Genomic DNA, 13,525 nt, shown 5'->3' on the forward strand with positions numbered 1-13,525 from the left:
AGTTTTTGAGTCTTTTTTTCTGGAAGAGAGAGGTCAGAGGCACTTTTGAGTGAAATAAGAAAATGACTTTTTGGAAGAATTCAGACGAATGAAACATCAAGTATTCCCGATTTCTAGTCTAGAACATCATTAGAATATTTAAGCGGATAGAAGATGGTGCATCAGATTTTTAATCGGATATGCATCGACTCATAGCTTTGCTAAAAATAGCTTGAATTTCAGCAAGAGAAGATGCAAAGTTCAGATTTTCAGAATCTGAGCAGCGAAAGTTTGAAGCTGCTTTTTGAAATTCTTCCAAAACCCTCAAAAGCCACCCCAATCAAACAAACAAATCCAGGACTCCTCATTTCCTATTTTTAAACAGAAGAAAAATCGTAAAGTGGCTCCAGATTTCCGATGCATTGGCTACAGCTAATTGAATCAACTTGTTGATTTGAAGTGAATCAAGATTTTTTTTGGAAAAAAAACATAAAGTCTAGTGGTTTTTGAGTCGAACAGGATGTGCCGGCTGAAGGTAAGGATAGTTTATTGCACAAACTTTTTGAAACACAGATTCTCGAAAAAAGAGGTCTGGCGTGCCTTTGGCGCGTTTTTCTTTCTTACGATCAACAGATTTTGACGTCGGACCACGGAATCATAGTCCCAGCATCATAATTTTTGGTATGTGTATAAAATAAAACCGTTCAAAAAGTGTTCAATAAAAATTTAGCTCGATTTTTGATCTAAACATGTACCAAAAAATATCAGACTTGCAAAATCTCGGCCCGGCCCGGCGCGGCCCGGATTCGAAAAATGTGAGCAATTTTTTCAGAATTTTTAAAAAAGTTTTTTGAAGTTTTTATCAAAAATAGTCATACACCCCATGTAAGCTCAAAACCCGACCCGTTGCAAGTCTGAAAAATATGACTTTAGTGACATACTTTCCAAATTGTGAAGTCAAATATTACTTTCAACTTCAATAAAGAAAATTTGAACACAAAACAATAAATAAAAACGAAACAAAATGTACTTTTCTCATTAACTAAAGTAGTACACAATGTCAGAGCTCAAGAAGATCCGGTTGGCTGACTGCATATATAAAGAGTGGAAAGAAGATGCTGGAGGGGAGAAATGAAAAGAGGAGATGAGATTGAATAATTAGAAGATATCTCTCTCAACAGAGAAAAAGAGCGAGAGTTCGAAACAGTTTACACAAAAAGAAGGGAGATGATGATGGAGAAGAAGAAGAAGAAGAAAGAGAAGAAGGCTCACGCCACAACGAAATTTAATCCGTGCTTGACTTTTCACTGGTGGTTCCCCCCGTCTTCTCTTTCTCCTGCCAGGAAGAATGGAATATATATATGTTGTACTAAAATGTAAAAGTTCTGTGTTACAACTTCTCTCTGCCAACCATCAAAATGTATCAGCTGTTGAATCAAGGTTTATCAAAGAGATAGAAGATTGTTGCGGAGAAGAGATTTATTTTTAGGTTCGGGTTCATAGAAGCGTCAAAGTGAACTCATTTCAAGAGTTGATAGCCTTCACGAGATCGATGGTGTAGACAGAAATGAGATATTGATACGTAGAGAATGCCGCCGATGAGGGTTCCAGCGAAGATTATTAGGAGGATGTCTGGAAAAAATGAGGGGGAATGGGAGGGGAAGAAACTGGGATCATTGAGATCAATTTATTTGCAAATTGGTCCAGCGCGTAACTTGGTTTAAACTCTAAGATAAGAGCTGAAAAATATACCAAAATGTAGATCTCGGCGAGCTCTGTGACACTGACCTACTTTGGGCTGGATGGCAGATTTTTAAGGGCCGAGGAAATACAAACAAAAAAATTTTGGTCGAAAAGTTATTCTAGCCCGGTCTGCACCACATTACCACTACATCGCGCCATAATCGGAATTTTTTCGGCCCGAAGTTTCAATTTTGAACGAAATTTTTTAATTTCCGAAAATGTCGCTTTTTACTATAAATATGAATTCAATCAAAAACTAGTCGAGAAATTGGATTTTTTGGTATAAAATTCGAAAAAAATTCAAATCATTCTGTAAAAATAGGTGCTTTTCCTTGACCGGGCCCGGCCTGTCCAAAATTTGACAAGTTTGGTTGAAGCAAGTTACATTATTGATCAATTTTCAATTCTGATAAAATGGGCGACCTCAAAAAGGTTACGCGCGACCATACGACATTTTTGAGAATGCGTTACAAGGCCGAAAACTGTCGGACAAGTTCAAATTTATGGATTCAAAATGTTCAAACCTAGCCCTCCATTTTTGTAGTTGACAAATTTTCGATAGATGGTTTTGGAGATATCCACTTTTAAAGGTTAGAGGTATCTCTAGTAGAGAGACGGCCCAGAGAAACTAGAGTGTCTTGCTTCTCTGCACACTCTGCATCTCTTGGATCTCTCATCTTTGGAGGTGCATATTTTTAAAAATAAAACAGGGTTTTGGAAAAATGAGACAAAACACAAAAATATTTTCAGACTGAAAATTTCAAGAACTCGATCTCCATTTCGTCATCAAAACCTTAAAGATCTTAAAATTCAAATTCCAGAAATTACAAATTTCGACCTCATAAGCGCCAAATTTATTCATTGCTTTATAATGAGTCACGAGAAATTCCAATTTTCTTTTCACAAATATTTGAAAGTCACGTTTTTTCTACTGTTCCAAACACCCAAAAGGTTCAAAAACTCACTAATTCCACCGCCACCTTCTTTTTCTTCTGCACTTCCCAAATCTCTCTCCACCCATTCCAATTTTCTTGCCACAGCTCTTTTTCCTCCATTCCCATTTCCGGCGCGAGTTTTAATTTCCCCCATTTCAACGTTCTTCTCCGATTTCAGTTTTTGCAAAAACTTTTCTCGTTCAACGAACAATTCGTCTGTCAATTCTAAAGGTTTATCGACGTCAACGGAGATTCTTGTAAGGTTGCCAACAATTGGGCCGATAACATTGGTTATAATAAAAGTGTCGAAGGAGGGGGACCAGTTTTCACTGAAGGTTTTGGTGCCAGCGGTGCTGAAAATATGGGGGGATTGGATGGGTAGCGACTAGAGATACGGAGTTACCTCCAAAACTTTAAAGCATCTGCATAATAGTTCTCTCTCATCCCTGGCATTGTAAAGTTCTCATCAAAATCTATCACAAAATATTCCCTCTTCTCTGGTGTATACTGTAACCATGGTTGCTCTTTCGATGGAGATGGATCCTCAAAATTGATGAAATCCGCGAATATTCCACTATAAAACTTCTCAATGATATAATCTTTCGGTTGCATTACTCCTCGATGAGTTCCAAAAATGTAGATCAAATCTTCCGAGTGATGAGGGGAAGGCACGTCGAGATACTTGTTGAAGGCGGGACCAGCTCCACTGTATGCATAACTGAAAGTGTCTGTCTGTCTCTCTGTTTGTCCGAATGTCTCCAGCCTACCTATACATATAAACCTTGGTGTCCTTGCTGACATGAACGTTTGCAACACTGATGGCTCTTGAGTAGAATTCCATGTCATCCGACAGAAACTGAGCATGGTCTCCATCTTGGTAATAGCTCACACACTTTTCCACAAACTTCTCCGGTTCTGAGTAAATCTCATAGGCGACATGCTCACAAATATTGTTCAACAGGTGCTCTTTCAGATGAGCATTTTTCGGGTCAGTTATGTATCTGGAAAACCCAAAAAGAGAGTCACTAAAGAGAAATTCAATGAAAACAGACATGGTATCCCTGAGTTCCGCGGTGGTGGTTCCGAGAAGTGTGTTAATTGGAAAGATTGAGTTTTTCTTCTCAAACAATTTTTCGGGGTAATCAACAATAAACTCTCCGTCAACATGAGGGGCTCCGAAGTAGTACGTGGTGTTCTCCATGACATAAAGTTCAGCGTCAAGGAGTTCTTGGGCAGATTTGGAGCGGAGGCAGGTGTAGGTCTGGAACAGTTTTGAGGGTAAGTCCGGATGTGTTAGACATGAGTGGAAAGCAGACGTCGTGAGGATTCTGAATCTATTCTCAGAATTTATCTAGCGCCAAAATGAACCGAGGTACAAGGGTTTAAGTCAGCTGAAAATGACTCCAGACAGAAACTGGTGTAACTGTTTTCATTTTAACCCTAGAAAAATATTGAAAATAGATTCAGAATAATTATGGTTAGGGACCGCAATGAACGTGGGCGGAGTTATTCATTTTCTTCTCTTGGGACGTCATGGGGAGATTATCAGAATGTTTGACGGTCTGCCCTGAGAGCCCAGTACGCTAAAACAGAATGAAAACTTTTCACCCCTATGTAATCGAGTACGTAGAATTCAATGAACAGACTTTCGTTTCACCCAAATGTTTAGTTTTCTCAGAAAACTCAAAAAACGTTTTGATTTTTTCAGAAAAATGTCACGTTTAGGTTGTTCTAGGTCAGACTCGCATCGTTTTTTACTGTTTCTAGTAGTTCTGGACATACCCTAATAGGTTTTGAAAGAAAATTCAATTTTCGTGTTGTAGAATTTTTTTGGGAGCCAGCTGAACTTCGAGGCATCACTTCAAAAAATTTACAGTGATTACCTATATATTTTTGGACATATTGTTTTCGGAAATCTCTTCAGGTACCTGGGGTCAAAATTTGGAAGCTCATTGATTCGTAAAATGTGATTTTTTCGATGTCAGAAGACAACAGATTGAAAAAGAAAATCAATTTTCCCGATAGTTCAGGTTAATGCAAGTCAGACTCGCATCGTTTCTCGACGGAATCAGAATCTACGCAAAATTTCGATCTAGTCCCATTTAGAAATTAAAAAATCCGTATTGTAGAACTTTAGATATTTGATGATTTATCTCGAAATATGCTGAAAATCCTTCAAAAAATTCTCCTGAATTAAAAAAAAAATCACGTCAATAATATATTCTCCTATTATCAGCGTCATTTTTGTGCTCATTTAGTTCATTGGATAACACGCTGCGTTTTGAATCAAAGGGTTTCTGGTTCGAACTTTCCTAAATTTTCCAAAAATTTGACGGATTGAACGTGAAACAGAAAACAATTTTTGCGTGGTCAGGAAACCGAAAGAATTCCTCAAGAGAATTCAGTAGAAACCATGGCTGACTAAAAGGTCCTGTAACTTCGGAGAATGTGAATATTTTCGGGAAAAATTTTGGGAATGTACTTCCATTTACCTGAAGAACAGGTCAAGATCATACTTGCAAAATATCGGCCCGGCCCCGGCTCGGCCCGTCGGCCCGGCCCGGCCCGGTCGGCCCGGAGTCAAAAAATGAGCACAATTTTTTCACAACATTTTTCGAAATTATTTAAAATTTTCATCAAAAATCGTCAAAAATCCTATGTACACTTGAGTTTTATCGATATGTAAAAACATAGTCGAAAATTCGACTTTTTTGCGAAAAAATCAAAATATTTTCAAAAAAATTCAAATTTTCAAATTTTTGTACTGTGACCCGGCCCGTTGCAAGTATGGCCAAGATAGAAATTTTTATAAAAAAATGAGTTTGAAAAAAATGTTGCGGTCTCTAATTATGGTTTCAGCTTTCTAGCATTATACATTTTGTATAGAAATCAGTGAGCATTGCATTCTTGTTTAGAAAAACGTGGAAAATGCGCTCGCCTGAAATCTAGGGAAGTCTTTGGAGACAAGGGAAGTCTTTGGAGACGTCACTTTCAAACGACCTACAAATTTCGGTATAGGTGCTTTCGACTACGGGGAGTCCATTTCTGCAGTTAAAACCTGCTATATCTCTGCGAACCGAGTTATGAGCTCTCAAACTTTTTCAAATGGTTAAGCCTGTTCTCAAGGAACTTCAAATCGGCGGTATATACGCCACCGCGCGGTTCCATTTGTGTTCCTCAGCGATTTACCCGTGATTGTACGTCTCAAAAATGAGAATATCTTGCGTATGCTACTTGTCAATTTGGAATTCCACGTGAAAAAGCTTATCCATATGAAAAGTTTCAGAGCTCATAACTCGGCTCTCATAGACATTTAGCAGATTTTGACTGCAGAAATGGACTCCTCGTGGTCGAAAATACCTATAACCAAGTCTATAGATTGTTTGAAAGTGGCGCCTCCAAAGACTTCCCTTGTTAGAGATCTAGGATACGCCCATGGCCGAGTTTCTGCAAAAACTCGGGCACGTGGTAAAATGGATTTTTCCGGTGTTTAGATTTACGGAGTTTCCCGTTTTCTAATCATTGCTGACGGGAATTTGCAGAAATTTTGCCACCAAAAGACCCGTGAATTTAAGATTTGACTGAATACCCCCCTGTCTATAGGAATGTTGTCTTGTCTGATAATTTATTATTCTCTTTATGTATAACCATAAAAATATCCTCACCTCCTCAATCTGACTCTTTTCCAACCACTCGAACCCAAACTTTTCATCCAGACACCCAACAATCTGGGCCACTTTTGTAGTTGCTTTGTAATTCGACTGTTTGGAAACATTCGACAATGGACCACTCATTATAGCTTGTTGGTGAATCAATCCTTTGGTTAACGGGGAGTTTGAGAACTAAAGTACAAAGAAAAATGGTTATCCCATGTGCTTGTTACTTACCGACGTAACCAATCCAGCACCCGCAGAGTGTCCCAGTAGAGTGATCCTATCTTTGTTTCCTCCGAAACTTTTGATTTCTTTACGAACCCAATTCACAGCAGCCATTATGTCTGAAAATGTATGTTTGTCCGAAAAAATGTCCGAACTTTGATCCAAAACTAACCAAAAAGACCCAAATTCTTCTCTCCAACATCTCCAGCAAAGTGGCCAAATCCAAATACTCCTAATCGATAGTTGATTGCAACAACCACTATATTTCTGCCTTGTCCTACGAAATTGTTTATCAGAATCTGTGGGTTGAAGGCAGATGAAGATTCGAATAAGTAACCACCACCATGGATAGCAATCATTACAGAGCAATTCTTCTAAAATTGGAAAGGAATCAGAAATGAAACTTGAAATTTATAGAGTACCGCGTTCAAACAATACTGATTCGTGAACACATTTGCATACAGACAGTCTTCAGATATCGGGCCGCCAATGTCATTTTTGTAGGTTTTTCTGGAATAAATATTTTCAGCAAATACAAGGCGTATGAATCGAAAACTTTCCAGTTCTCGGCGCGGGATCGAGAAAGCTAGAATTTCGGATTTTCGTATTACTTTTGTCGAATTCAACTTGAAAATTAAATAGATTTAGAAAAAAAGTAGAAAAATCATTGCCGAAAAAAAGTCGGTTTTGTTTGTTTTGATTGAGTGTTGCCCTAATTTTAAGCAATATCTTGCTGTAGAACAAGTGCCTTTGATGTTGAAATGGCACATGGACTAATATTTTTGATGTCTGTAGTTTTGAGAGACATGGCTCCGAGCCCTATTATCACCCTGCCCACTAAAGGACAGGGTCTCCAAAAATTGTACTTCAGGTCTTAAGGAAGGCCTTGAGGAAGAAATAACATACACAGACTGCTCAGAGCTGAGGGATCTATGACGGTGTGTACAGACATCTCACGGGTTCCGCACGTCACTATGTTTTGTATGGGGGTCTGGGAATGTGGGCGGAGTCTTAGGGGTCTAAAGGTCTAACAGTTCTTTTCTTGAGTCAATGTCTTCCGACTTTGTATTTTCGAAGCAAAAATTAATTTTTCAGAAGGTTAGAGTTTTTTTAGTCTATACATTATAAAAGTCAGCCGTGCAGAAAGTGAGTGGATACTGTCAAAAGAAAATGAAGATTTAGGGGAAAAGTCGACTAAAAAGGTCCATCGGTGTGTCCAGATGTCCACAAATCTAGTTTTTCAGCACATTTTCAGACATGTTCCGGAATTTTTCAGTTTTCTGTGTCTATCTGTTTGTCTTTTCCACTTGAAATTTTCAATGATGCTGACTGGCATGCTCTCCGTTATCAGAAGGTTGGACTGGTCAAGTGTGTTATCTAAACAATGTTTCATGGAAACAACCAATCGATAAAAATTGTGTTGCCAAGAGAAAAGTGATCTCTGTATTGTGTAGTCTCTACATAGGTTGGCTGCCCTGTTGGTACAAATCGAAGGGAAAAAAAAAACTCACGTCATATTGCTCATACACGCTGGTTTATACTCTTTCGTCTCCAGAATCCCATCCCATGGTACCGGCGGACGTGGCTTTCTGAATCGCAATTCTCCAATTGGAGGTTCCACGTATGGAACACCGAAGAACACGATTGCAGACTGATTTCCAAGTGGAGAATATGTCGCATTCAGATGTTTTCCCTCGATTTGGCCGGTTCTGAGTGTGAGAAAACAAGAAAATTTTATAACTCTGAAAAGAGAAACTTACGATAATTGAATCCTAATGGAAACCGTCACTTCCAGTAAACTGGAAAATAGAAAAACTAGGAAAAATATCAGCATAATAATCAATAAGTCAACTCAATTAGATACACACACTGTTTTTGACCGGTGTAATGAGAATGATCTGTATGTATGTGGGTGAGTGATAAGAGAATTAGAAAAAAGGGCATTGAGAGGAAGAGGGCAGATGAATGATGATGTATGTGCATGTACAATACACAAGTCACAGGGTAATTTGAATTGGAAATAGAAGTATTCATTGATTGAAATTTATCGCTGATATCGATGATATCGCCCAGCATTAGGGCAAGATCGAACAACGTTTTGTTTCAAAAAATATTGACCGAAAAAATCGAAAAATTGAAAAAAAAAATTAAGAAACCTTTCTGAAAAAATGAGATATTCGGAGGCAAACATCTTAAACCTGTATGAAAACTGAAAGTATTTCAAGGACAGATCCCTCAGAAACCGGTTTTTGAGTTCAAAATTAGGAGAAGGTTCAGGAAAAATCGAGAAATCACATATTTTATTACATAATTTTTGAAAACCAAAAGAAATTATTAAAATTTTTCAAACGGTTTATTCGAATTTTCTCGCACGGCCCTGGTTTTCCAATACGTAACACAGTTTTTACGTGACATCGTTTAAAAAATAGATTTTTAAATTTTAATCTCATAAAAGTACCGTTTAAAAAATTGGAAACTATTGTTGTTCGTCGTGAAAAATGGTGAACTTTCAGAGTGTGTGACGGTGGTTATTTTTAAATTGATTGTAGATCAAGCCTAGAGCTTTATCTTTGTAGTTGGCATCATTTTTGTACCGGAATTCCCTGAAAAGTTATAGGTGGTCAGAGTGAAAACTCCAAAGTTTTATAAGATTTTCATGGTTAACATAAGAGAGAAATTACTTTGATTACCTGTTACTTTTCAAGGCATTTCCTATAACTTTTTTTCTAGAAGAGATATTGACAAACGCTAAATTGCATCTGAACAAGAATGTTTTGTTTAGTATTTCTATCAAAAATTCAGGTCATTTGACAGAGGAATCTCTGAGAAATCGCATATAAATTTCATGTTCATATAAATTTCATGTCATAAGAAAAAAAAACACTTTACATATTTATTATTACATGTATTCAAGTATCATTTTCTAAAAGAGTTCGCATTTCTTGACCGGATTCATTGGTGATCCAACTGGACATTTGAATGCTTCAGAAAACTCTTTCATATTCGAGAAGATTCCATTCACACGGAAGCTAGGTATTGGGTGGCCATCAAACAGATAATCCCCCTTTGCTTTACAGAAATTCTAAAAAAGGAGAGATTGTAATTTCACGTTTTGTGGCGGCTTATATTTCTACCACAGCTGTCAATTGGAAGAAAAATTTGCGTGGCTTCGCGTCTTCGAATCCAAAAACACTGGGCTCTTTCGAAAAATCCACTTTCTCATAAGTTTTCCACGATGCATTGATACCAATCAGGTCAGCAGTCAATTCACGGATTGTTGATTTTCCATTCAGCTGAAAGATGAACCATAATCTTTTTCCCAGGAACTCTGCTCATACATATTCAAAATACGGATCATCATAATTGGTGTACTGATCAATCAGACACTGAGCTCTTCTATCATATTCTGTTGCGTCTTCCGGTGTGAACCATTCTCCATTTCTATCTAGTTTTCTGTTTATTGGGTCGAGAGCACGTCCAATTTCATGACCGATCTCCTCTCCGATTCTAGCGATTTTCGCATATTTTGGAAACGTTGAATCGAAAAGTGAGACATCCAAAAGTTCAGCCCTTACAGTTAAGAGATTCGAGACAGGATCGTAGTATCCTTTACCGTTGGCATATTCAAGTTTCGGAAAATACGGAAGTAACTTGGAAATGTAATTCATCTTTTGCTGGATTTGAAATCTTCCGACTGCTCTTTTGGCAACAACAAATGAATTTGTTTCGGATAGATCAAGCTGAAAATAATTTGCTCAATAGTTCAATAGAGCTCACAAGAAAAGTCTTTGGAGATGTGGCTTTCAAACAATCTATAAATTTGTTCAAAGGTACTTTCGACTGCGGGCAGTCCATTACTGGCATCAAAACCGGCTAAATGTCTCGACGAGTCGAGCTATGAGCTCTTAAACTTTCTATCGGGATAAGCTTTTTCATATGGAATTCAAAATCAGCGTATAGTATACTCAAAGATGTTCTCATTTTTCCAACATTCGAGCACAGGTAAACCGCTGGGGAACCGATTTGGAATACGATGTGAAAAAACTTAACCATATGAAAAGTTTAAGACCTCATAACTTGGCTTCTCCAAAGACTTCTCTTTCTCAATTACTCACCGAATCAAAAAAGACGTCCAACTCTGCTGGATTTTCCAATTCTTTCGGATATGCAATCACTTTCTTCATTGTCTTCACTTTTCGAATAGCTTTCGTTTTAGTGGACTCATTGAGCCAAGTAGACTTTTCAATAGTTTCTACAACACTCTTTTGGATATCTTCCACCATTTCAGAAGCCAATTGAATATTCTTTTTGTCAAAACGATTGAGGGCGAAATTTATATGGGAGGCTAATGGAAGCTTCTCGGCAACTTCCTGGAATTAAAATTGTTTTTTTTTTCAGAAAATTGTTGAGAACATACCGCAGCACATCTGTCTGAACGAAATTCAAGGCCAACAGTGCTTCTGATCGAATTCATAAAGTGAATTCCAATGTAATTCGCCAAAGTACGATTTGATGTGTGTTGAAGAGTTTCTTCGAGCTGAATAAAAGTTTGAGAGCAGTGTTTTTTGTTACAATTCTTACACTGGTATAGTTGTGGAAGAAGTAAGGAATATGTGATCCAGTTATTCTGTCTTTGATGTTTTCCCATACTTCATCTTGCCGTTTTTCTTGGAAGAGACGCTTCAAAATTTTCTCAAAATTCAAACTGGGTACTTTAGCTTGGAGTTGAGGAAGCGGGACCCCTACACTGTCCGAATAGAATTCGATGTTCTGGAAAAATAATTTTTATCTTTCATACAATATGATTCACTCACCATATACAAGTATTTGCTCAACTTCACCAGTTTATTATAATCATCTTGAATCACATTTGGGTCCACACGGTTTTTTTTTCTCAATGCTTCCTGGAAATAAAATAGTTTTCCAAACAGAAACTAATACTTCAAATACCGTCCTGTAATTCTCGAAATCATTCGATTTCAACACGTAATCGTAATTGAGAAGGATTCGGTTGTCATCTTCAATGTCCACCATAAATAAAGCAAGGTCCAAGATTCCAAATGACGCACTTCTCATTAACAGTTCTGAAAAAAGGGAATTGAAAGGAGGGCAGGAGTCATATTCTTTTTTTTTCAGATTATGATACTTTAGACAATTCTAAGAAACTTTCAACACTGGAACATACGCTAAAAATCCCTCTAAACGCTACAATTCCTGTTTTTCTGACTCAAAAGGAGCCTTCGTGGAAGAGTTTTCCCACGCGAGTTTCTTCCGCCGTGTAGTCCTTTCGGACACAATGATTTCTTTTTATTTTTCTTGCTTTTTTCAACAATATTTCGTGTTTTTTTCAATTTATATCGCAAAAAAACTGGGAAAATCTGTTGGAAAAAGTTAGAAAACGAGAAAGTGAACAGAAATCTTGTCCGAGAGGAGTACACGGCCGCGTTGAAAAACTCTTCCACGAAGGCTCCTTTGTCTGAGTTATCATAATCTGAAATAGAAGAATATGACTGCTGTCCTCCTTTAATCAGGTACCAAACCCTGAAAGACTGACCGTTCAAATCAAAGTCAGATTCCTTCCAATTTTTATCAAACATAGGAATTGGACCCCATTTCTTGATCATGTCACTAATGGCCTTCGATTGTTCTTCTCTCTGTTCAGTTTCATTCATAACTTTCCATTTTTCGCACAAGTCGTAAAACTGTTTCATAACCTTTCCGGATTTGGAGGGCGAAAGTGATGGTTGTGGTGTTTTCAGAAAATCTGAAAAAAATAGAGAACGTGAAAACATAATTAGCAATTTGTTACCATCAAGAAATTGGGCAACCTTTATAGTTTTCTTGGATACTCTGCTATCATAAAAACCGCTATGCTTCCCACACGTAGCTTCAAAAAAGTTCTCGCATGGATCCACGGATATGTTTCTCCAGTCATGCTGAAAACTAGTCATAACTGAAATTCTGGTACTAGGACACCTGGAAACTAGACATTTTGGAACTGTTACGATAATGGTTCACTTATTTTTTATAAATCCTTTATGCTTTTGGGTGGAGCGATTGTGTTCGATGTCAGTTATATATGTACAGAACTGTGCAGTAAAATATACAATTTTGCCTTTTTCAGTTGAAAATTACCATCTTTGAGAGGGTGTTACGGTATAACTGAGTGTCTAAAATATGTATAAACCATACAGAACAAAGGTAGAGCTTCATTTTTGTAGTTGACAACTTTTTTGTACGGACACTCCCTAGAGAGTTATGGTTATTTTAAGGTGACAGCTCAAAAATCACTCTATTTTGCACTGGAATGGGACGATTTGAGGGAGAAATTACATTGTCGATATGTAAATTGCTAGGAAGTATCCGTACAAAAAAGTTGTGAACTACAAAAATGAAGCTCTACCTTTGTTCTGTATGGTTTATACATAATTTACTTTGGGGGCAATCAGTGATACCGTAACACCCTCTGAAAGTTGGTCAGTTTCCACTAAAAAGGCCAAATCGTACATATATCTTACTGCACGGTACTGTAGCTAATATGGAATAAAAAATGTTTTTACGTGTTGAAATAGTGTTAGAATAGAACAGTTTCGAAACGTCTAGAAGCCAATAAAGCCGAAAACTCTAAAAATTGAAACAAAAAAGTACGAACCAACTGATGAGCCAAATTCATACATTCCGGTGATTTGCATACACCACTGTATTTGACAGAGTGTTTCTCTGGTCTACTACGTTTTGGAGCAATTGAAGCGTCTGGAGCTTCTGCTGGAGTTGGAGCTACGAGAGCTGTCGCTGGAACTACGAATATCCCAATGAGCACAACTGTGAGAAGTGTCCACTTGGAGCTTCTTGTTGCTGTCATCGCTGTTTCTGAACCGTTTTTGAACGAGAATTTGAGAAAAGCAGCTTTCAAACCGTACCTTAGTGAAACGTCGTTGATTGTTCAACAATGATTGAAGAGACCTTTAGTTTTCATCAAAACTAGAGTTA

The 13,525-nt window shown here is 37.6% G+C and overlaps 2 protein-coding genes across 2 annotated transcripts; both read right to left on the reverse strand.

The window, feature by feature from the left end:
• Window positions 1-1,498: 1,498 nt before the first annotated feature.
• Window positions 1,499-8,369, reverse strand: GCK72_020331 (uncharacterized protein; the record flags this gene model as incomplete). Its single annotated transcript, XM_053733512.1, has 11 exons — window positions 1,499-1,611; window positions 2,688-3,010; window positions 3,061-3,375; window positions 3,425-3,658; window positions 3,710-3,918; window positions 6,323-6,499; window positions 6,545-6,654; window positions 6,708-6,909; window positions 6,958-7,045; window positions 8,047-8,244; window positions 8,296-8,369. 11 exons carry the CDS (start codon window positions 8,367-8,369, stop codon window positions 1,499-1,501), a joined length of 2,043 nt encoding a protein of 680 aa, XP_053582425.1.
• Window positions 8,370-9,458: 1,089 nt separating this feature from the next.
• On the reverse strand, window positions 9,459-13,397 carry GCK72_020332 (uncharacterized protein; the record flags this gene model as incomplete). The annotated part of the gene is made up of 11 exons (XM_003115924.2): window positions 9,459-9,617; window positions 9,670-9,828; window positions 9,874-10,275; window positions 10,651-10,905; window positions 10,953-11,072; window positions 11,117-11,305; window positions 11,350-11,439; window positions 11,486-11,619; window positions 12,090-12,299; window positions 12,345-12,471; window positions 13,188-13,397. The coding sequence occupies 11 exons, from the start codon at window positions 13,395-13,397 to the stop codon at window positions 9,459-9,461; spliced, it is 2,055 nt and encodes a 684-aa protein (XP_003115972.2).
• Window positions 13,398-13,525: the final 128 nt, after the last annotated feature.

This window comes from Caenorhabditis remanei, chromosome V (assembly GCF_010183535.1).
Source record: "Caenorhabditis remanei strain PX506 chromosome V, whole genome shotgun sequence".
Classification (NCBI taxonomy): Eukaryota; Metazoa; Nematoda; class Chromadorea; order Rhabditida; family Rhabditidae; genus Caenorhabditis; species Caenorhabditis remanei.